Genomic DNA, 25,752 nt, shown 5'->3' on the forward strand with positions numbered 1-25,752 from the left:
GAGACAAAGTCTAGAATTCCTGTTTATAAGTGGATACAAACATTTAATATATTTGTTACATTTAACCTGTATACTTTCAATGTGATCCTTGTAAGTAAGGTTTTTGTCAAAAGCAAGTCCAAGATATTTCACTTGATCCTCCCACTTTAAATTTACCTCATTCATCTTTATAATGTGGTGACTTTTTGGTTTAAGAAAATCAGCCCTTGGTTTGTGAGGGAAAATAATAAGTTGAGTTTTTGCAGCATTTGGAGTAATTTTCCATTCTTTCAAATAAGAATTGAAAATATCCAAGCTTTTTTGGAATCTTCTTGTGATGACACGAAGGCCTTTGGCGGAGATGCTTGTATCATCAGCAAAAAGTGATTTCTGACATCCTGGGGGCAAATCAGGCAAGTCAGAAGTAAAAATATTGTATAATATTGGACCCAAAATGACGCCAGCACGTACAGGTAGTTGATCAGATTTGCTGTTCTGATAACATACCTGCAGAGTACGATCCGTCAAATAATTTTGGATAATTTTCACGATTTAAATCGGAAAATTAAATCTTTTCAATTTCGCAATCAAACCTTTATGCCAAACGCTGTTAAATGCTTTTTCTAAGTCTAGAAGAGCAGTAGAACAACCCTCAGATTTGTTGCTTCGAATTAAATTCGAAACTCTCAACAACTGATGAGTAGATGAATGCCCAAGGCGAAATCCAAACTGCTCATCAGCGAAAATTGAATTTTCATTAATGTGCGTCATCATTCTACTAAGAACTATTCTTTCGAATAATTTACTAATAGATGAAAGCAAACTAATGGGCCGATAGCTTGAAGCTTCGGCAGGATTTTTGTCCGGTTTCAAAATCGGAATTACTTTGGCATTTTTCCAACTACTGGGAAAATATGCCAAATCAAAACATTTGTTGAAATTTTTTACCAAGCTACTCAAAGTTGCTTCTGGTAATTTTTTAATTAGAATGTAAAAAATGCCATCCTCACCAGGGGCTTTCATATATTTTTTTTTGATAATAGAACTCTCAACCATCTTAAACAAATCATGTCTGTGGCAAACTTTAGGCAGTAGGTCTGACCTCTTTAGCGTTGGTGACGTTTCATTGCGTTGTATTGCAATGACGCAATTTCAATATTTTGAAATGGAAAATGTCTACAAATAGGTAATTTTCCTCATTTCATATTTTAGACCACCATTTGGCACTTAGAAAAACATTTTTTTATCGATTCGATTTTTTGTGAGGTTGTATTTCAGAAAATAATTGTCCGATTTGAAAATCTCAGAGAGAAATTGTACGACATTCGTGTTTTTTTCTAACTTTGCAGGGTAATTTTTTAGAGACATTTTTTCTATTCAGCTGGAACTTCGATATTTTGCAAATTCTTGCTCGATAAAAATAAATGCTTTGAAAGCAGGGTGTTCATAAGAAAACTGCTATAAATGGTTTGAACTTGATAGATACAAAGCTGTGAAAAACAAATTTCAAGATTTTTTAATACTTGAATGTTATACAAGGTGTTCCAATTTTTAAAAGTTACAAAAAAGTTTTTTATATCGCAATGTTTATTCTAAAAAATGAATAATTAGACAACTTATATTTTTTTCATATTAAAATTGGCATAAATACCAAAATTATGAGAGTTTAAAGAAATAAAAACTATAAAAAATCCCATCGAAAACAAGGGGGGGGGGGAGGGTTTCTGGCAAAATGTGAAGAACTTTTTTGAGGGGGGTTCAACCTTGCGTGACAAAGTGTGACATAAGGGGGAGGGGGGCGGGGGGTTGGGTTAATTTTGGCCGATTTTTGCGTGACATACTTTATGGATGACGCCAATATTGGAAATATTGGAAATTGTAAGAATAACGATCGTACGAGCGATTGTTCCTCTTGCCCCATATGGTCGTCTTGCCCCACTTTCCCCTACACAGCAAAAAAAAGTTCCCCTTAAACATATATATGATCTGATCTGATAAGATCTGGAATTATTTTTTTTTTTTGGGAGGGTGGTCCAGCTGCACATTGTTGATGTTGAAACCTCTAAACTGGGCCCTCGTCCTGTCACGTCCGTCAGTAGTCTTGTCGTACATTACAACTAGAATCAGATCTGCCAATGAATTAGTACACTTCGACCAAATAAACACTGACGCTGTATGGATCTGACTCTAGAATAAATGCACAGTTGTGTGTTATTCATAAGCCCAACTTATTCAATTATTCATTTAAGTCCAAATATTCATTTGCTAACTACTTTGGATTGAAAATATAAATTTTAATCTAAAATCCTCTAAACTTAATGTTCAAAACTAAACGTTCCTTTGACTGTTGTAATACTACTTCTATCAAAAAACAATAAAAATTGTGAACTGATATACAAATAGGATAGAAATCGCGATTTGAAAAAGAAATGACCATTTACGTCAAAAGATCCGTAGTTCCTCGATTCGCAACAATGGTCGATACAACCATAATCCGAAAACCGTTAGTTCAACAGATCAACGAATTTTGTCCGATATCATTACATTATTGATTGATCGAGACTCTATGAACAATTTGACATAAAAGAATGCCTAGTATTCTACATCAATCAAAGTTTATTGACAGCATTACTCTAACTTAACAATTGCAACTAACTTTAACATCAAATAGATTTGGAAAGGATACAGGTTTATTTTAAATGCTAATGCTAAGCAACAAATTAATTGTACTATCCAGAAGACCCAACCTAAATCCCACATTGTGATAGTGAAAAAGTCACAGAAGCAGCGGTGTCTTGTGCAGTTGTGATATTTTCACTATCGGAGAACTACCTAGTTCACGAAGACAGCTTATCGGTCAACGCTTAAGCCCTGGGGCTGCGACAAAGCGAGTTCTCGTAGCATGAAGTGGTGTCCATAGTGCTTATAAAAAAGAATGTATACCCAAATTTTAACTAATGCACTAGGATCAAATCATGCCCCTTGACTTTACAAGGCCCAGGGATCTGATCTGATAAGATTTGGAATTAATTGAAAATTTATTCAAAACGGATTTTCACCCAGCAAATACTCACAATGACATCGAACTTGGCGTAGATGTCCCGCAGCCGGCCCTCAGCGTCCACCATCGGCAGGGCGGACACGCGCCGGTCGACGAACTTGCCGAGCGCCGTGATGATGCTGGTGTCCTCGGTCGCGATCTCGATGTTGTCGTAGCTGCCGATCCGGATCTCGCGGAGCGTCTTCTGCATGTACGACGGTTTTGGTAGCTCATTAATCTGAAAGGAATTTGAGGTGAATTTAGAATCTTTACGAATTCTCTGGGTTGGTGGATCGCGGTCCAGAACTTACATATAAAAACAGGAATCTAAGTATTCTTTTGTGAGTTAATATGTACAATACGTTGCCGGTTAGCGGATCAATCACCGGTAACCGATGGATTCGATTGTGGATAAGCGTTTTGATGGCATCGTACAGCGATGCGTCCGGTCCGATACTAACTAGCTTCTTCACCTCCTCCTGCAGGACGCCTGTAAGTGGGATGGTTAGGTTATTGTTCTGGCTAAGGGAATGGCTTTCAAAATGGACTCACTCCTCCAAGTCTCCAGCTTGTGCTCCTCGAGCTCGTCCATCGACGAGTGCGGCGACTTGTAGTACATCTTGAGGATCTTGATGAAGTCGGTGATGGTCAGCATGCCGATAAACTCCTGCCGCTTGGAGTCCCAGAGGGGTGCCGCCCGGACGCCGTTGTAGACGAGCGCGTAAAATGCCTTCTTGACGAGCAGCTGGGTGTCGAACACGACCAGCTTGGCCGACGTCGGCACCAGGTCATAGCACTTGTGGAATCGGAAGAACTTGACAAAGATCTGCGACTCGTCCTCTTCTGAAATGGGACGAAAAGACGGAAACAAGGTTAGAACAACTCGAATCGCTTGGAGTATGGACCCCCTGGAAGAAAAGAAAGAACTAGAAATCTGCACCGTCCCTCCCCAAAGACCTTTCTTCAGCAGGTTGGCCAGCAGCTGCTTCCAGGCGCCGGAGATGGCCTCAAACTCGCGGATGCTCTCCAGCGGGTACGTTTCGGTGTTGAAGAAGTCATGGTCGCCCGCCCCCAGCACCAACCGGCCCGCGTAGTTGGAGTAGAAATGCAACGTTGGCCATGGCTGCCGGCCGAACCGTAGCTGCTGCTGCTGACGCCCACCCGGCCCCTGGCCATAGTTTGGGCGGGGTGCGTTCCTTCGTGTACTAATCTTTTCAAAGTTTGGATTCACATAACACACTGCGGGTCGGAACGCCGAGGTGGTTGTGGGGGTGGTGGTGGCGGTCGGAACGGGACAGGGACAGTGAATCGACGGAACCGCAGGTGGACAAAGAGAGATAGATAAAGACTTGCGTTCGAATACCTTCACGTAGTGGAGCGATCGCGGCACATTTGGTAACATTTTTGTTTTGGGAGGTGGATGTTATGCGGGGATGTTGTGGGAAACTTTTTAATTTTGAATTTTGAAACAGGGATGTGATCGGTATGGAGGTTCGCCTGATGGGAGGTGTAAAGGACCTAGGTGTGGTGCAAACAGTGTGTTTTTTTAAAGACATGCCGCTCGAAATATAGCACTGCAATCGACTAGATAAGAATTAAAAAGTCTCTACAAAAAAGGGGGAGGACTCAGAAAACGCCAAGAGTGAAAGTTAGGAGAAAATTAAATAAAAGTATAAGATTAATTGAATAAAATGGTTGTTGAACGTTGATATATCGCTTTTAAGTACTGGAGCAACATTTGAAATGGGCGCATAAGCATTTTGACAGCTGGAACTACAGTTAAACCTCGTATAAGAGCGCCTCGCATATGCAACTTTGCATATACGAGTCATTCCACCTGATTCGGTTTTGTCGCAAGAGTTGCATATGCGAGGTACAGGGCTTATGGGATTTTGGCTATATGGGAGACATGGGCTATATTTTTATAAAAAATCAACTAAACTATACAAATTTATAATGTTTTGGAATCGTTATGAAGTCAGCTACACAGCTACACCAAATTTACATGGTTTACGATGTTCTAGATCATCCGAAACTTCGTCAAGTTAAGGCCTATGTGTTCAACGCCGTACAAGTATGAGGTAGGCGATTTGACTGTGGTTTTTGACCACAGATCATATCCGGATAGCCTCAGGGAGGTTCAGGGACTAGTCTACCGATATGTGGTGATGTTCTGGGTCTTCTATAGAGTCCCGGGAGTTACGACCGACGGGTCTACCGCCGTAACACGGCAGAGGTCGGTGTTTTTTGACCTCAGATCATATCCAGATAGCCTCAGGGAGGTTCAGGAACTAGTCTACCGATATGTGGAAATGTTCTGGGTCTTCTGTGGAGTCCCGAGAGCTACGCCTGAAGGGTCTACCACCGTAATAAGGCAGAGGTCGATGGTTTTTGGCCTTAGATTATATCCAGATAGACTCAGGGAGGTTCAGGGACTAGTCTACCGATATGTGGAGATGTTCTGGGTCTTCTATAGAGTCCCGGGAGTTACGACCGACGGGTCTACCGCCGTAACAAAGCAGAGGTCGATGGTTTTTGACCTTAGATAATATCCAGATAGCCTCAGGGAGGTTCAGGGACTAGTGTACCGATATGTGGTGATGTTCTGGGTCTTCTGTAGAGTCCCGGGAGGTACGTCCGATGGGTCTACCGCCGTAACACGGCAGAGGTCGGTAGTTTTAGACCTCAGATCATATCCGGATAGCCTCAGGGAGGTTCAGGGACTAGTCTACCGGTATGTGGTGATGTTCTGGGTCTTCTGTAGAGTCCCGGGAGGTACGACCGAAGGGTCTACCGCCGTAACACGGCAGAGTTTGGTGTTTTTTGACCTCAGATCATATCCAGATAGCCTCAGGGAGGTTCAGGGACTAGTCTACCGGTATGTGGAAATGTTCTGGGTCTTCTGTAGAGTCCCGGGAGGTACGCCTGAAGGGTCTACCGCCGTAATAAGGCAGAGGTCGATTGTTTTTGGCATTAGATTATATCCAGATAGCCTCAGCGAGGTTCAGGGACTAGTCTACCGATATGGGGTGATGTTTTGGGTCTCCTGTAAAGTCCCGGGAGTTACGGCCGATGGGTCTACCACCGTAACAAGATAGAGGTTAGAAGTTTTCGACCTCAGATCATATTCAGATAGCCTCAGGGTGGTTCAGGGACTTGTCTACCGATGTGTGGTAATATTCTGGGTCTTCTGTAGAGTCCCGGGAGTAACGGTCAATGGGTCTACAGCCGTAACTAGTCTACCGATATGTGGTGATGTTCTGGGTTTTTGTAAGATTTCGGGAGCTACGGCCGTTGGGTCTACCACTGTAACAAGATAGAGGTCGGAGGTTTTTGACCTCAGATCATATCCGGATAGCCTCAGGGAGGTTCTGGGCTAGTCTACCGATGTGATAGGTCTTTTGTAAGATCCCGGGAGTTACGGCCGATGGGTCTACCGCCGTAACAAGATATAGGTCTGTGGTTTTTGATCTCAGATCATATCCGAATAGCCTCAGGGCCGTTATTTCCGGGACTCTACAGAAGACCCAAAAGATCATAACACATCGGTAGACTAGTCCCTGAACCGTCCTGAGGCTATCCGGATATGATCTAAGATCAAATTCAGTGACCTCTGCCTTATTTCGGTGGTAGACCCATGGACCGTAACTCCTGGGACTCTAAAGAAGACCCAGAACATCACCACATACCTGTAGACTAGTCCCTGAACCTCCCTGAGGCTATCTGGATATGATCTGAGGTCAAAAAACACCGACCTCTGCCGTGTTACGGCGGTAGACCCGTCGGTCGTAACTCCCGGGACTCTATAGAAGACCCAGAACATCACCACATATCGGTAGACTAGTCCCTGAACCTCCCTGAGGCTATCCGGATATGATCTGTGGTCAAAAACCACAGTCAAATCGCCTACCTCATACTTGTACGGCGTTGAACACATAGGCCTTAACTTGACGAAGTTTCGGATGATCTAGAACATCGTAAACCATGTAAATTTGGTGTAGCTGTGTAGCTGACTTCATAACGATTCCAAAACATTATAAATTTGTATAGTTTAGTTGATTTTTTATAAAAATATAGCCCATGTCTCCCATATAGCCAAAATCCCATAAGCCCTGTACCTCGCATATGCGTGCTTCGCATAAGAAACCCCCATATGAGGTGCATATGCGAGGTTTAACTGTATTACATATCGAGAACCAGGCAATCGCTCTAAAAAATGAAGTGCACGCCTTTGCCCCGTATGTGGGGCAAAGTAAGCACTATGCGGGGCAAAGTGATTTTTCAGTTAATTTTTGTGTAAAAGTTAACTTTTCATCGTGTTTTCAATTGGGGGTTGTTTTTTACCCCAAATGAAGATAATTTTATGGTATAGTAACTTATTTAAACAAAATAGTATTTATATAACTAAAGTTATTTTTTTAAGGGTAAAATACCTTCCTATTTTCGCATTCCACCTGAAGTGTGCAAGAAAAAATGCAAATATGAAAATTACCATTTCCGATTATGCTTAAATTTGGCAGAGCTGTTGAGACTATCAAAACATGCCAAAATCCCGAATTTCATCCAAATCGGGCCACCCCCTTCCATTTTTGTACCCTCCCAAAAAATCAACTTTTTGGCAATTTTTGACGACGATAGCTCAGGAACCACAAATCTTAGAGGGTCGGTCTTAAGCTCAATTTTGAAGGAAATTGGACGTAGAATCCATTTCCGTGATCAAAATTTAGATTAAAACATTTTTTCTATCTGTATTGCGCAATTGAAAACTTCAAATGGCCGTATCTCAAAACAGCCCTATTTATTTTTTTAATTTGACCTCACCATCGTATTGCCCTGCCAATTTTACATAAGAATCACTTATCGACAGAAAGGAATATGTTTCGTTCCAGAGATATCAAATTTTAAAGTTTTAAGTATTTGAGATTACCTACATCAGCTACACTCGCCGCATCTGCTAGAAGCACTCAGTCGTGCTGATCAATAATTATTACCTGGTGTATCCCTTCTCTCTGGTTTCTGGTTCGAATATCCGAGGTTTTGATTATCGACCCCAAATACGTGCTTTTTAGGATGAAATTAAGTATTTAAAAGGTCGGTGTGCACCTTTGCCCCGTGCGCACTTTTTTCCCGTACTACTCTACATTTAAGAACCTAAATGGTGTCATTCACTTTTGGAGCAATGATGTTTCCGAATACAAAGCCCAGAAGTAGTAAATTTAAATTAATAAATAATCACAATGTTTTAAATGAGATAAAGTAGGACCAGGGTTGCCAGCTTGCCAGATACAAATCTGGCACTGCCAGATTTTTTGAGTAGCGACTTGAAAATTAAATCAATTCTATATATCTTCCAGACTTAGTGTTATATCAATAAATTTATGATTATTTTTTCTGTAGACTTTTTCGTCTGTGGCCCCAAAATTCAAAATTTATAAAAAGAATAAAAAGTCTTTATTTGATTAACAATGCACACATAATTATGCGATACATCATTTGTCTAAATAGTGTTTAATATATTTGACAAGTTTGTTCTTTTAAACGACAGCTGCAGTCAATGATTTTTTAGGGAAATATTGAATAAACTCAAAACAAAACTTGAAATAAAATTTGCAATGACCTAATTAAACTTTAACTCTCTACAACCCAGACGGGATTCGATTTAAAAAATAGCCAAAAATCCATTTTTCAACCAATTTTTGATCTTCAAAAAGCATTGGAAAGAAGAACTTTTAAAATTTTGGAAAATTTTAGGGTTGGAAGTTTGACTTGTTTTATGTGACTTTGCCAATGTTTTTAAAAATGTAATTTTTTTAAGGGGTCAACTTTGGCTGTGTTTTATACTAACATTTCCTACATTTTAAGTAAAAAGAAGTATGCAGTAATTTTTTCAAGTGTCCCAGACTATGCCTCTACGCATTTATTTACAATTTAAATGATAATGGTGCAATTTTATAGCAGAAAATGTGAAAAACAAGCAAAAAAATAATGAAAAAGTGTCTGTAAAGACATGAAAAAAATAGATAGGCAAAATGTATTGATAGGAGGTGGTAGAATAGGCCAAATACTACCAAAAACAAACATAAACTAAACAAGATAAATGCAAATTAAATTACTAAAAATGAAACAAGAAAAACATAAAACAAGAGAAGTACTGTTTTTCGCAGAACAAAAGTTGCTCAAAATGACCTCATGAACACAGGAAAAATAATAAAAATCCAAAAAAAAATTTGGGCAGTAGAGGGTTAATATTTAATACTCAACTGGAAATTGTGCCATAAAGGAGCGTTCCAATTATTTCTACATTTCGGTCACACAAAGTATTTGTTATAAAATCTGCTTATCATTTGAGTTTATGATAAGTTATAACTAGCGAGCGGTAAAGTTGAATCATTATTGTTGACGTCTTAACAGAATTTAATCTTTTTTATTAATCAAAATTAAATTGATTTTGCATGATTTCTTAGTGCTACATAAAACATCAACTTCCAAGAATGGTTATTTTGTAATGATAACAATTTTGTTTCAAAATAAAAATAATTAATTAATTTTATTTTCATTTTAAACTTAAAATACGAAAATTGTTTGATCATAAATTGTAATAGATTATAACAAAATATATTTGAAAGCTTAAAAAAACCATAAGAAATCGAATAAATATTTATGCTTTTCGCTATTTAGTAGCATAACATGTTTCAGAATGTTACATTTTATGGCATTTCAATGTTTCGCAATTTCACACAGTAAAAAAGGTTGAATTTTAGAAGTTTGAAAATTCCTAAAATATGTATTGTGTGTATTGTGATTCAACAAAACCTGATAAAAGTTCCAGCATTTCCTGATGTAAAATCACACATTTATTGATACAAAACCTGTCATCATCCCATATTACATTACGATAATTTTTTAACTCTGTACTTAAAAATTATGTCCTTTTCGGATTTTTATATAACTACATTTAAATCGATCACCAAAATAGCAAAAATCGGTCATTTATTTAACAAATTCAAGTATTTTTTTGTTTCACCTCAAACGTACACAAAACTCGAAATCAACATTTTCTTATTAAGCTTAAATTAGGTGGGGCTTTTGATACTATCAAAACAGGCAATAATCTCGGTTTTCGTTTAAATCGAAGATGATTTTTTGAAAAATTTGTTTTTTCTTGCGAAAATAGTTTAAAAACGCATTTTTTTGGACCACCTTCACCGCCAAACGAAAAAAAACTTCCACAGTCTCTAGGTCGAATCGAGTTGATATTTGGATAGAACCGTTTTGCCTTCTTCACTGAGGTAAGGCTATAATCCTGCTCTAAAATTGAACTTTATATTTAAAGCTCGAAAACCCACCTTGATGTATACATATCGACTCAGAATTGAAAACTGAACAAATGTCTGTGTGTATGTGTGTGGGTATGTGCACGGAGAAAAAAGAGTTCCCAAAATCGTGAACAAGCGTTCATGAAATTGGGAACCACGAACAAAGTGTTCAAATTCCATGGTACGTTTTTGAAAATCGTACCATGGAATTGGAACACTTTGTTCGTGGTTCCCAATTTCATGAACGCTTGTTCACGATTTTGGGAACTCTTTTTTCTCCGTGTGTGTGTGTATGTGTGTGTATGTGACCAATAATGTCACTCAGTTTTCTTAGCACTGGCTTAACCGATTTTGACCAAACCAGTAGCATTCGACTTGGTTTAGGGTCCCATACGGTGCTATTGAATTGTTTGAAGTTTCGATAAGTAGTTCGAAAGTTATGTATAAAAATGTGTTTTCGCATATTTTCGGAAGTTGAATAAATGGCAGTAAACTGAACGAAACATCATCATGTTATACATCGTTAGTTAGGTAATTGAAAGACTTTTCCAACGAGTCCAAAACATTGGTAATCTGGCAACCCTGTCTCGAGTTATAACCACTTAAGTGATATTTATGTACTTTTTTGTAGCCGGATCTCATTTAAATGTATGTAAACAATGTCCGGATCCATCATCCGACCCATCGTTGGTTAGGTAATCGAAAGACCTTTCCAACGAATCTAAAACATTGAAGATCTGGCAACCCTGTCTCGAGTTCTGACCACTTAAGTGATATTTATGTACTTTTTTTGTAGCCGGATCTCACTTAAATGTATGTAAACAATGTCCGGATCCATCATCCGACCCATCGTTGGTAAGGTAATCGAAAGACCTTTCCAAAGAATCTAAAATATTGAAGATCTGGCAACCCTGCCTCGAGTTCTGACCACTTAAGTGATATTTATGTACTTTTTTTGTAGCCGGATCTCACTTAAATGTATGTAAACAATGTCCGGATCCATCATCCGAGTGATATATGTGTTATTTGTATTCCGGAACTTAACGAAATTAGACGAAATTTGTGTGCAAACCCATCATATCACATATCACCCATTGTCGGAAAAGAGTGAGGAAGGCACCAACCACATAGGTGGATTAAGTTAGTTTTTAATTTGAGTTTGAAAATTGTGCTCTATCGCAAAAATGCTGATAACTTCTTTAAGATTTAACAAATTGGAATATATCACTCCTCATTTTCTTTTGCATGTTTTTAGCCTTTGAACGTGATTTTTTTAGCTTTTGAAATTTTATTGAATTTTGCCTAAGTTATACCATTTTTAAATTTTCGACGTTTTTAAACTTTTGAATTCTATGTCCTTATTTGACCTAATATTTGGTCCAGATGCTAGTTATATTTGTCCAAATAACCTAAATAAATTTCAGCTGGATTGGTGAGTTCCAAACGACTTCTCTTACAAAGGGGTATGTCCTGGTGACGGTAAATAAAATTATTGAAATCGGTAAAACATTGCCAAAATCGTAAAACAAAATTAAAATTTGTTCAGCAAATAAAAACCCCAGCTCTGAACGGGCTTTGATGTGAAAATTCGTCAAAAATATTTTTTTTAAATCAATTTTCTGGATCTGAATCTGAAGTTTAAACTTTTTTTCTGGTTTATGAGCCGTTAATTTTTATTGCATTATTTTTAAACTAAACTTCAAAGCAATCTAACATTGTTGCAGTGCTATATTTCCGAATGTTTTCCTATAGAGTGTTAACAGTGCACGTAGGACTCAGCGAGAATACTTTCAGATTTTTCGCTTGATGCTGTCGGAGGGTTTGGAGGGGCCACAGCCGCCGCCGGCGCCACTCGTGGACGTGGTGGTGGTCGTTGACGAAACTCGGCTACACTGAAGGCAACAAGTGCTGCAACTGTCACTACTACTAAGAGTACTACTACTACTAGTGTTGCTGGTGCCGCTGGCAGTTCTCGGGACGCTAAATTTACTACTGGTAGTGCCAAAATAGTAGCCAATGTGGTCACTGCTGCTGACGCCGCTTCCATCGCTGACATCCGACGCCGACGGTGGACAATAGTGATGACATGCACTGCAGCAGCTGCTGCAACTGCTGCACTTGCTGCATCCCTTCTCGTTAGTCATTTTAGGGCTACAATGTTCTAAACACGAAATGAAATACTACGCGTGAGAAACACATCAACGAGGAGAAATGGTGCGAGATTAGTCGGTTTCATGGTTGTTTTCCTTTTTTTCACATGAGTACACCCACAGCAGACGGTTTGAGAGTAGCATGCTTTCAATTTGGATTGATAGGTTGAAAGGATAATGCACTCGGATGAACTTGAGAGCAAAATGCTCGCAACTGTTTCGCGCATTATTCTCTCCGTCCTTACATGGAAGCGCTTCACTACTAGATTGAGAGCTCTTTCCTCTTGGTGGGGCTGCTGTGGGTGTTCTTCGTTATCTAAATGTTTTTTGTTTGTTCAAACTAGGATAACAAGTTGGATTCTTTCAGTCACATTTAAGGAACACCGTGTTATGCTTCTATCGATCGCGGTTTTGGGCTGCGAAATGCTTTCCTCCATTATAGCATCCCGAACATCGTGGCCGTGACCAAATGGACGACGGATGTGGACCTTTCCGCCAAAACGCACAAAAATGTTCTACGAACAATTAAAAGTTATGTCAAGTCACCGTGTTTCCCCCCTTAGTAACTTTCGGTGGCGGACGACGACGCCATTCTATTTTTGGCCCATCTCTAGTGCCAATTAAATGTGAATTCTTCACTCTTGTAGCGTCTGCCCGAAATCAGCTGGCGAAAAGCGTTTTCGGTTTGAATCACCACCAAAGCATCAAACAGTAAACATCTGCCTGCGAAGAAAATGCTTTGTTTCACGAGGAAAATTAATTCCAATAGCATTAGCATTATCGATCGATCAATCATGCATGCAAGATTCCTGGAGAGACCCAGACGAAGCAAATCCCATTGGGGCTGGTCTAATCTAATCATCACCACTGATAATGTTGATAAGCGAAAGCCGTGTATCTGGAGCGAAAGTGCGCCAATGCGGCGACGACGACGAGGACCGAAAGATGACATATGTCGGGATTTGAGTTGTGACGATAAACGCGGGAAGGGGCATGTGAGCAATTCTCTACCAAAACCGGAAATGGATTTTATTTGTATTTTTTGATTTGGCTCAAACTTTGTGGGGGCCTTCCCTATGACCAAAGAAGCCATTTTGCATCATTAGTTTGTCCATATAAATTTCCATACAAATTTGGCAGCTGTTCATACAAAAATGGTACGTAAATATTCGAAAATCTGTAACTTTTGAAGGAATTTTTTGATCAATTTGGTGTCTTCGGCAAAGTTATAGGTATTGTTGAGGACTATTTAGAAAAAAATAGGTACACGGAAAAAAAAATTTCCCGATTTTTTTATTAACTTTTTTTTCACAAAAACTCAAATTCCCAAAATATGTATTTTTTGATTTTCGAGATTTTTTGATATGTTTTAGGGGACAAAAATCCGCAACTTTTGAGCTATAGAGAAACATGGTCAAAAAATCTGCCGCCGAGTTATGATTTTTTGAAAAACTGGTGATTTTTGGAAAAAATCGAAATTTCATACATACAATTTTTTTGACCTCATTTTTTTATGCAAAATTGAATTTGCAATCGAAAATTACTTTACAGATTTTTTGATAAAGGGCCCCGTTTTCAAGATATAGCCACCGAAAGTTTGATTTCAGCGAAATATTTGCAGTTTTGCGATTTTTAAAAATAGTGACCATGAGTGACCATTTCTAAAAATATTTTTTTTGAAAAGTTCAGAAAATTTGCTATAAAATTGTCTAAGAGACATTGAAGATTGGACCTCTGGTTGTTGAGATACAGCGGCTTAAAGAAAAAGAAACACGAAAATTGAAGTTTTCTAAGTCTCACCCAAACAGCCCACCATTTTCTAATGACGATATCTCAGCAATTAATGGTTCAATTTTCAATGTTAATACATGAAACATTCGTGAAATTTTCCGATCTCTTCGAAAAAAATATTTTGAAAAAAATTAAATCAAGTCTAACATTTTAAATGGGCATAATATTCAATGTTTGGCCCTTTTAAAATGTTAGTCTTGATTTAATTTTTTTCAAAATATTTTTTTCGAAAAGATCGGAAAATTTCACGAATGTTTCATGTATCAACATTGAAAATTGAACCATTAATTGCTGAGATATCGTCATTAGAAAATGGTGGGCTGTTTGGGTGAGACTTAGAAAACTTCAATTTTCGTGTTTCTTTTTCTTTAAGCCGCTGTATCTCAACAACCAGAGGTCCAATCTTCAATGTCTCTTAGACAATTTTATAGCAAATTTTCTGAACTTTTCAAAAAAAATATTTTCAGAAATGGTCACTCATGGTCACTATTTTTAAAAATCGAAAAACTGCAAATATTTCGCTGAAATCAAACTTTCGGTGGCTATAACTTGAAAACGGGGCCCTTTATCAAAAAATCTGTAAAGTAATTTTCGATTGCAAATTCAATTTTGCATAAAAAAATGAGGTCAAAAAAATTTTATGTATGAAATTTATATTTTTCCAAAAATTACCAGTTTTTCAAAAAATCATAACTCGGCGGCAGATTTTTTGACCATGTTTCTCTATAGCTCAAAAGTTGCGGATTTTTGTCCCCTAAAACATATCAAAAAATCTCGAAAATCAAAAAATACGTATTTTGGGAATTTGAGTTTTTGTGAAAAAAAAGTTAATAAAAAAATCGGGAAATTTTTTTTCCGTGTACCTATTTTTTTCTAAATAGTCCTTAACAATACCTACAACTTTGCCGAAGACACCAAATTGATCAAAAAATTCCTTCAAAAGTTACGGATTTTCGAATATTTACGTACCATTTTTGTATGAACAGCTGCCAAATTTGTATGGAAATTTATATGGACAAACTAATGATGCAAAATGGCTTCTTTGGTCATGGGGAAGGCCCCCACAAAGTTTGAGCCAAATAAAAAAATACAAAAAATAAAAATGGTCGAAATCGGCCGGTTTTGTAGAGAATTGCTCATGTGCGTGTTCAAATTTGGAACAAAAGGATATTTTTAAGAAAGACCTAAAGTTGCAAATTTTGTCCCCGCGATATTTTTAACCGCTCTGTATTGTTGCAGTTGTGTACACCTGTCAATGGCGTGGAGACATACTGTGACCGTCGTGTTTGCTTTACGCAATCGCCATTCTGCAAAATTTATTTATGAATCGTATAGGAATATTTATTTTTGTCCAAATTCAATTTCTACAGGTTTCAATTTAAGTACGTGGGTAATTCTATACCAACTCACACGAAATCGGGAAAAGTTGCCCCGACCCCTCTTCGATTTGCGTGAAACTTTGTCCTAAGGGGTAACTTTTGTCGCTGATCACGAATCCGAGGTCCGTTTTTTGATATCTCGTGACGGAGGGGCGGTACGACCCCTTCCATTTTTGAACATGCGAAAAAAGAGGTGTTTTTCAATAATTTGCAGCCTGAAACGGTGATGAGATAGAAATTTGGTGTCAAAGGGACTTTTATGTGAAATTAGACGCCCGATTTGATGGCCTACTCAGAATTTCGAAAAAACTTATTTTTCATCGAAAAAAACACTAAAAAAGTTTTAAAAATTCTCCCATTTTCCGTTACTTGAAGGAAAAAATTTTTGGAACATGTCATTTTATGGGAAATTAAATGTACTTTTCGAATCTACATTGACCCAGAAGGGTCATTTTTTCATTTAGAACAAAATTTTTCATTTTAAAATTTCGTGTTTTTTCTAACTTTGCCGGGTTATTTTTTAGAGTGTAACAATGTTCTACAAAGTTGTAAAGCAGACAATTACAAAAAATTTTGATATATAGACATAAGGGGTTTGCTTATAAACATCACGAGTTATCGCGATTTTACGAAAAAAAGTTTTGAAAAAGTTACTTTTTGCGTTTCTCTTTGTTTCGTCGTCCGTGTCTGTCGCGGGTGACCATGAACGGCCATGATCGATGACGACCAACTTTTTCAAAACTTTTTTTTCGTAAAATCGCGATAACTCGTGATGTTTATAAGCAAACCCCTTATGTCTATATATCAAAATTTTTGTAATTGTCTGCTCTACAACTTTGTTCAACATTGTTACACTCTAAAAAATAACTCTGCAAAGTTAGAAAAAACACGACACTTTAAAATGAAAAAAATTGTTCTAAATGAAAAAATGACCCTTCTGGGTCAATGTAGATTCGAAAAGTACATTTAATTTCCCATAAAATGACATGTTCCAAAAAAATTTACAGTCGAGTAACGGAAAATGGGAGAATTTTTAAAACTTTTTTAGTGTTTTTTTCGATGAAAAATACGTTTTTTCGGAATTCTGAGTACGCCATCAAATCGGGTGTCTAATTTTACATAAAAGTCTCTTTGACACCAAATTTCTATCTCATCACCGTTTCAGGCTGCAAATTATTGAAAAACACCTCTTTTTTCGCATGTTCAAAAATGTAAGGGGTCGTACCGCCCCTCCGTCACGAGATATCAAAAAACGGACCTCGGATTCGTGATCAGGGACAAAAGTTACCCCTTAGGACAAAGTTTCACGCAAATCGAAGAGGGGTCGGGGCAACTGCTGTGTGAGTTGGCGGAGAATTACCCACGTAGAAAAACATTTATTTATGTAAAAAAATATCAAAATTGTTAAACCATCCAATTGCCTTAACATAAAAAAATGCTAACAATTTAAAATCATTCGAAAAGAGAGAGAAAAAAAAAAAACAAATTTCAATATAAAAATTAGAGAACCTTCTTCCGCAAATCAGATTTCTTTGCATTTTTTTTAATTGGACGTTACTTCGGCCTTGCATTTCCTATGTGGAAAAAAGTCATTTTGCATCATGTAACGAGTCTCCATACATTTTTTGGAGGCTGGTCATATAAAATGGGTACGTAAATGTATGAAATCCTGCAGGAACTTTCTGATTTGGTGTCTTGGGCAAAGTTGCAGGTTATGATTGAAAAAATGGGTAGCAAATTATTTAATTTAAATCATTTTTGATTGTCAAATCAAATACCTATTTACGATTTTTTTTTGTTGATAAAATTTATACCGTTCTCAAGTTACAGCCACTTTTGGGTAAAAGATTTCGATTTCTTTTCGTTTCAATGCATTCTAATGATACTTCTGAAATACAGCCTCACAAAGAGTTCGAATCACCGAAAATGAGCATTTCTAAGTGGCAACATATTTTTTAACTGACGACATTTAAAAAAAAATTTGTTCGATGGCGACGCAATCTTTGAAAAATATTAGCAATGGGCTGATTTAAAATTATAAAATCAAGCATAACTTTTGAAAAGGTGTTCAAATATATCATTTTCCTAATTTTATATTTCAGGCCACATTTTAAAATTTTGATTTTTTACAAAAGTTTCATTGTTTAACATTGAAAATCGAATCAATAGTTTTTGAGATATCATCAGTTGAAAATTACTGGCTAATTAGGTGACACCAAAAAAAACTCATTTTCTCTCAGAAACTAATTGTCCAATTTTCAACCTCTCAGAGAGAATTTTTAGGAAATTTTCTAAGCTTTCAAAAATGTGTGGCTTTCCATCATATAGTATTCTTAAAAACCGAAAACCGTGCAAATATCCGCAAAACGAAACCTTAAAATGCCTTTAACTCGAAAACGGTGCACTTTATCAAAAATTCGGTAAAGTATATTCGAAATTTTTTACCACATTTTAGATGTTTTTTTTTTAAATCGTACCTTTAGAACCAGATTTTGCATCATCTGCACTATGACTCAAAAGATGTCTTTTTGAGTCCAATAAAACATATAAAAAAAACCGAAAATAAAAAATATGTATTTTGGGAATCTAACTTTTAGTAAAAAAAAGCAATTAGAAGTTTTCACAAATCTCAGTGTTAACGATTTTTTTTTGCGTTTTTCATAAAATCTCTGATATACCAACATTATAAAATAAGCTCAATCTATAAAAAAAACCATGCAGTCAAATGTTATTTTAAATATTTAAAATTCATTTCATGCAAATTTCTTTGAAATTGAGAAGTTTTTTTTTAAACTAAAGATTGCAAAACATTTGCCACTGTGTATTTTGCATTTTAAGACCCTTTTTAATTGATATTTTGTAACAATTACTTTAATGATAAACTTTGTTAGTTTGTCACCGACAACATCCAAAATAAAAAAATGGATAAAACTTTGCGAAATCAAAAATAAAATGGACTTCACTAAAAATAATCAAAAATATCATCAATATTCTTAGAATTTGAAAGCAGACCAAATCTATGTTAAAAATGAAACAAAAGTTCATGTATCATAGGTTTTAAATGGCAATTGATTGGCTGTGTTAATTTCATATTATTGCGACCATATTTCATTAAAACTATGAAATCTCACAACAAAACATGCAAAATGACTTGTTTAAGTATTTTTATAGAAATCAGTCAATTTACAATATTTATTAATAACATTATTAAATTAGTGAATTATAAGAATATTTTGAAAGGATTCCATATTATTAAATGATTTCAAATCAGTCTAAAATCCATAAACCACATTAAACCTTTGAAAATATATCCTATACAAACTTCAATTTACAAATTACGTGGTTTTGATCCAGTAGTATGTGATTATTTGCCACATTTTGTTTTCATTCTTTTCCGAGAGAGAAAAATACTATGTATTATATGGTTATATTTTTAACATCAAATTCTAAAATTTCTAATATTTTGTAATTGATATGTTTTGATAGATTTTGGTACCTAAAATGTTAATATAAAAGCTAACAAAATTTTTTATAAAATAAAAAAAAGCTTTTGGCGTCTTCGTGTATTCAAGCACCCTTCATCGGGTATCATCACAATTTGATCCCAAACAGCAGCCAAATCTTTTGCCGTTTCACTTCCAATCAATCGCAATCATCGCCGATTGCCAAATTGCGCGTCCCGGTGGCCACCAAAGCTCTAACTAGCGACGACGCTGGCAATTACTCACTATTAGGTGTCACATCCAATTCTTGTCTACAGCGATTCGGTTCACTTGCTGTACGATTGAACCCCGCGAGCCGACCCGGCACACAACACAAACAATAACAGCTGTCGGAATCAATCAAGATCGAGATCGTCGGGAAGCTATTTGGCACCCAACCCGAACCCGATGCCAGGCCAAAACAAGCGCGCTTTGTGTCTCAGGACTCGGGGGGTAAAATTAGTCCCAATTAACGCCCGCAGGACACCAGCAGGCAGCCGTGGCACTGATCTTGAGATGAGTTTGGATTATTTTAAAAATATTCCCTGAAAGGCCACGATCACCAGTTGGCTAAAACTGGTGTACAACTGGTCGTCGGAAAAATGTCGAGCGTCAGTTGTTGTGGAATGTTCCGGCGTCGTCGTCACCTCGCCAAAACTGCCAAAAAGAAGAAGCATTTCGGCTTGATGACCAGATGTCGCGACCCAGAACAAGCGCCATCGTGGTCGCGCCGCCGTTTTGACGGATGACGGCGATCGAAGGAGGCGGGGGTGTGCTATCCGTTTAAGAATAGCCGCAGGAATGACTTAATTTTAGGTGGCCGCCGAATCTTCCTGTGTAGCCAACTCATGGAACCGTTGAAAGCATTTCCAAACATCCAGGAAAAGCGCGATCGATAGTTGCACAATCTTCACTACAAACAGATGTGAACTGCGTGGGGGGTCAACAGAGGTGGAGGAAGGGGGCCAATTGGGGTTAGATCAGCAGTTAGCACACAGAACGCGGTGGGTATTCTCGGCAAGGCCACAAAGTTTCACATAACAACTCCACTGTACTCTGACTCTATATTTACAAGAAGACAATCTGTTCGGTACGCAACGCTTTTCACGCGGTAGGGACACTCGAGGGTTATTTACACGAACGCGCGCGAGACAACTGCGGAATTCCGGGATTCACTGCCAACTTCTAGAGTACAATCTTCCGGGGCATTCGCACAGATCTTCCGAGCGACCGAGGCGTTTGGTTTGCCGCGAGCTAGATTCTGAACTGAACGGAGCAGGCGGTGCAGAATCTCTCCTGGCTCTAGCTTGGTCGATCGATCGACGGCCGTGATCGTCACGACACGAACAGAAGCAGGCCGTGACAGATGTGAGAGCAGCTCGGACGGTCAAGTTCGTGAGTGTTCATCCGGGTGACCAGTGGTCACCTTGTCGGGTGGTGCATGCGCAGTGGGATGTGACGTCACAGACTTTTTGTTTGTGACGTACTTTGGTTTGGTTTGGCATCGCGGAAGACGCCACGATCGGGGTGTGAAAATTGAGATCGGTTCAGTAGTAGACAAATAGAGGATATATAGATGTTTAGTACAAGCGGACCTGCTAGTAAACGTGAGTTGGTGGATGTTCAGTTAGTGCGCATGCGTCAGCAGATGACGGACAATGTATGAGAAGCCGCCATAATTGCGGTATAATTGGATGTAGATTGGTAAAATCACGAAAGTGCAGCGTCGGAATATGAAACTTAAACATTGGACCAGCAATGTGACGAACGAGGATTGCTTTACTTAGCGGGGGGTTGTTTGATTTGGGAAAGTACGTAAAACTGATTTGATAAGTTCTAATCAGCCGGTTGACCTTGAGAGATATTTACCTACTGATTAGCAAATTGCGTGAGACTTTTTGCGTGATTCAAAGATATGAAGGATTATGAAGGAGATTCAATTTGAAAGTGATGGTCCACACGTCAATGCTATCGACAATGATCGGAAAAATGGCTCATATGCATTAAAAATGCCAACAACTGAAGTGACTTTCAAAGCCTATGAAAAAATGAACTAGGCTTGGGATGCTCGAGTTTTCGTCTAATTTAGGGCATATATTTGAATAATCAAATTGTAAAAAAGTAGCTTATTGTTTTAAAATTACTAATTTGATTCATCCAATTTCCGTTTAGAATGAATTGAAATATTTTTGAACAATTTCTCGGGTTAGGGGTGAAACGGATCACAGAATGAATAACTTTCTAATTTTTATAAAAGAAATGTTTTATAAAATTATTTTTCAAATCAAATTTACTGCAACTCCACCACGCCAAACCCTAGTGGAATTTCCCGAGGATTCCGAATTTGTCTAAATTGAGCCTAAACTTCACTTTTTGAGTGAAGTCTTGTCTGTCTACATGGCAAAAATTAACGGTGTTGAATGTTTGTTATAGAAAAATCGTAAAACTATGAGAAAAACTGCGATTGGCCATACCGTAGACTGATATTTCATGAAATTCCCTAACTTTTGACAAAAGGGAAATATGGGTATTGGAGGCTTTTGCAAAAAAACTGAGGTTTTAAAAATATGTATTTATTTATTTTACAGGAAATTGAAAAAGCTATGAGAAAAAATTCAAACCGATCACAAACCACGCTTATTATTTTAGAAACAATCCAAAAACTCATGGTGTACATTTGATTATGTTTTTTTAAATTATTTTTTCGGTAAAAAAATAACTCAACAAATTAAATTAGAAAAGCAGCTATTGTTTTTGAAATATTTTTTTTTGTCTATAGACAAATTTGAATATATTTTTTTTGAAATTAAACGGTATTAGCTGTTTATTTCGTCATGAACCATTAGAGTTGGGTTCCAATAAGCCTTTCCTACCGACAGAATTAATTTTTAGTTCATTCCAAGCCAAAAACTAATACATAGCTCGAATTTTGTCTATTAATTCTTTAGAATACATACTTTTAAGAAAACATGCAGCACGCTAGGTTAAGAATTGAAATTAAAATTTAATACTACCGATAAGCACTAAAACTATCTCAAAATGCTTTATTCATTCAGAAGTTTCACATCTTTTTTCCGAAAAAATAAAATCAGCTCTAAAATGCCTTAACCCTCTACTGCCCAAATTTTTATTTCGAAAGTTTTTATTTTTCCCGTGTTCAGGAGGTCATTTTGAGCAACTTTTGTTCTACAAGAACTTGACTTCTCTTGTTTTATGTTTTTCTTATTTCATTTTTAATATATTAATTTGCATTTGTCTTGTTTAGTTTATGTTTGTTTTTGATAGTATTTGGCCTATTCTACCACCTCCTATCATTACATTTAGCCTATCTAATTTGTTCATGTTTTTACAGTCACTTTTTCAAGTTTTTGCTTGTTTTTCACATTTTCTCCTATAAAATGGCACCATTATCATTTAAATTGTAAATAAATGCGTAGAGGCATAGTCTGGGTCACTAGAAAAATTACTGCATACTTGTTTTTACTTAAAATATAGAACATTTTAGTAAAAACAACAGCCAAAGTTGACCCCTAAAAAAAATATTTTTCAAAACATTGGCAAAGTCACATAAAACAAGTCAAACTTCCAACCCATAAAGAATTCTTCTTTCCAATGCTTTTTAAAGATCAAAAATTGGTTGAAAAATGTTTTTTTTGCGATTTTTTAAATCGAAGCCCGTCTAAAGGCGGGGTTGGGTTGTTGAGGGTTAAGCGTTTATATCGACCGAAAAACCAAAAAAAATCAATGCTATGCAATGTATTCTGAATAGTTTAATGACCGATTCTTAGCGAAGCTACACCAAAAAGTCACTTTTTTCAATTTTCAATACGATTTTTTAAATGAAAAAAATCATTTTTATTATGATTCAAAAATTGCAATGTTTATTAAATGCGTTTTCTTACCTTAAACACCAAAAATATTGACCAAATATTGTCTGCAAGCCATCGAATGGGAGAGGAGTTTTTACAAAAATCTGCTCCTTTCGTTGTCCCGTCACGGAAAGAAATGGCTGGCAAAAACTCAAATTTCAACCAATTCGTTCAGTTCAGGGAGCAAAAGATTCGTTTTTTAATTTGTGATAATGTGTAGAAGAGCCAAAAGTTTTTAAAAATCAAACTGGCAAAACTGTAGCGATTATTGTAGTGTGCCTTTTGAAAGTCCAGTTTTACGATGTTGTCCCGTCACGCTACATTTTCATTTCTGGGGAAGCACAGGTACAATATTGTTTATTCTACATACCATTTCTTTGTAGGAAAATCAATTATCTTTCCAAATATGTAAAAACATTGGGGGGTTTCTTCTTTTATTTTGCCATTACAACCAAAACGCTGAAAAAAACTTGGGATTTTTTTTAAAAGGAGCCGAAGAATCGGTCTAATATAGTTTAGCTTAGTTCGCTCCTTATTTAAAAAAAGGAGGAATTAAAATTTAAAATAAAATTAGCATTTACCTTATTTTAAAGATCTTATTAAAAATCGATTTCGTTTTTTTCACACAGTTGACATTAGAATCTTCACCCCATAAACGAGAAAATATTTAAGGAAATTATTCGTAACAAGATCTGTAACGTTGGCATTGAGGGACGGTGCAGATAATCTTTTTAACGGTGGCGCCGAAAAATGTCAACCCAATCACACTTACCCAAATCAGATAAGCTGACTTTCTCCAGGAAGGGATCTGCGACGGGGAGCTGTGAAGAAAATAAAAATAAAAATGTAAGTTGATGGGGTCATAACAAGGTGGGTTGTGGCAAATTAAAGTTTATGTTGTGGCGCTCAGAAGTTAAAAATAAATGCAATTTACGTTATTGTTGATTGAGGTGGTCGATCGCCGGAACATGTTCTTCCGCAGCGAGTAGCTAAACTTGGCGTACCACGACGGAGAAGACCTGCTGCTTCCGTGGTGGTGGTACTTCAAGTTGTTGCCACCGCAGGGTAAGGAACTGGACAGCGGACATGGCGGTTGCGAGGGCGAGGCAGGATTGCTGACGGATCGTGCCGCTTTGTACTGTTCCCGAGCGGTGGAGGCGGCGGTGGCACCGGAACCACTCTCGTGGGGATGAAGCACGAAGCTGTTCCGGTTTGAGCTCAGGTACACCTGGGCGGCGTGCACCTGTTGCTGGAGGAGACTAGGATTTGGCGCGGAACCGGTCGAGTGCCGTTTGGCCTTCGGGCGTTCTTTGGGCGATGGCGTGGTTGGCGTTCGACCTCCGTTGACGTTCCGGTTGTTACGGATCGTGATGGGACTGGTGCGGGGCGGGACGCGGAACTCCGGCACCGTTTCCAGCTCCTTGCGGTCCGGGTGGCCGCCCAGGATGGACGGGGTCAGAGCGTCGGTGTTGAGCGATTTGGAGTGCACCAGGGGTGGGACAATCTTTGGCCGGGAGATTGATACGCTCGCGGCCGGCGGAGACGCATCAAACAGGGAGAAACGACGGAACATTGTACTGGATTTTATTTTTCAAATGTTGCTTTTTCCAATATATCACACACTTCACATGGTAGCGATAAATCACGCTGTAACTGGTGGATGCTGTGGGTGTCTGCTTGTTTTATCACTTCGAACCGTTGTTTACACCCTCGTACGGATCTTCACAGGTCTTCTTTTGGGAGTAAAACAAAAAATACGACGCACAACTCTCCCTGCCGAGAGCAAAAATTAAATTATTTTCAGAAGAGCTTCCTCCTCGGACTAGTCGGCGTATGGTCGTGGTTATTCGCCAATTTTTCTCGGCGTAGAGATTTTTGTTCATTTTTTTCTTGGCGGACGCGACGCCGGCCGGGTTCCAAAAATGTTCACTTTTTTTGGTTTGAGCGTCGTCTTCTTCGCAAGTAGACGCGAATGAGATTTTTTTTTTGTGTGTGGCGGCTGGTTATTTACTTGGCCAAATGTTTGTTTACAAAATTAGAGTATGAGAGAAACCAGAATAAATACAGAGATGCTAAAATACAGCTTTTTCGATGGGTTACATATGAGACACGAGGAGGAAAGACGATTTTTTGGGATCTTTATGTATTCTCAAACAGTGCATTTTGTATGTTTTTGGGCACGTGGGTGACATTCGATAAGTAAGATGCTTAGAAAAAGCTTTTTTGTTTATCTGAGTCGTATATGCAACTAACGTGGAGCTTTTTTGTAGTCTAATGAAGCACAATGGAAAAAGAAATACTGAAAATGTCATTTAAAAACATGAAATAAAATTGCACAGGTACCTATTTGTTACAAAGTGGATTCGCTAGTTGTCAAACAATGGGGTTAAAATGTCAACATCAGTTTGACATCTGGTTTTGGCGTTTGAGTGGTTTTTAATTCGAATTTCTTCGAATTAGCGATTGAATTAGCAGACATTCAAAGTAGCGAAATTCGAATTTAAGAATTCGCTCTGTAGACCTATTCCATAAGACATAAACTTAGAAGATCTGGTACACTGTAAGATGTCGTATCTTTAGTGAACTTTTCACATCTGGTCAAGGATGAAGGCAAAATTTAAATTGAGATAGAGTTTTTGTTTTACCTTATTGTAATAGTAGATGCAAAAAAATGATTTTTTCAGCGAGGTTTACCGAGTTGGATAAATACGACGAGTGCTGAAAAAAACAAGTTTTGCAACAAGTT

The 25,752-nt window shown here is 37.6% G+C and overlaps 1 protein-coding gene across 1 annotated transcript in view; it reads right to left on the reverse strand.

Annotated features, from left to right (window-relative positions):
- LOC120421495 (uncharacterized) overlaps positions 1–25,752 on the reverse strand; it is a 117,711-nt gene that overhangs the window by 3,721 nt on the left and 88,238 nt on the right. Inside the window, exons 8-11 of the mRNA XM_039584713.2 lie at positions 23,779–23,827; positions 3,572–3,862; positions 3,331–3,509; positions 3,054–3,257 (exon numbers count right to left, since the gene is read on the reverse strand). Of these exons, the coding sequence (XP_039440647.1) occupies positions 3,054–3,257; positions 3,331–3,509; positions 3,572–3,862; positions 23,779–23,827 (723 nt within the window). The remainder of the gene's footprint in view (positions 1–3,053; positions 3,258–3,330; positions 3,510–3,571; positions 3,863–23,778; positions 23,828–25,752) is intronic.

This window comes from Culex pipiens, chromosome 3 (assembly GCF_016801865.2).
Source record: "Culex pipiens pallens isolate TS chromosome 3, TS_CPP_V2, whole genome shotgun sequence".
In the NCBI taxonomy this organism is placed as follows: Eukaryota; Metazoa; Arthropoda; class Insecta; order Diptera; family Culicidae; genus Culex; species Culex pipiens.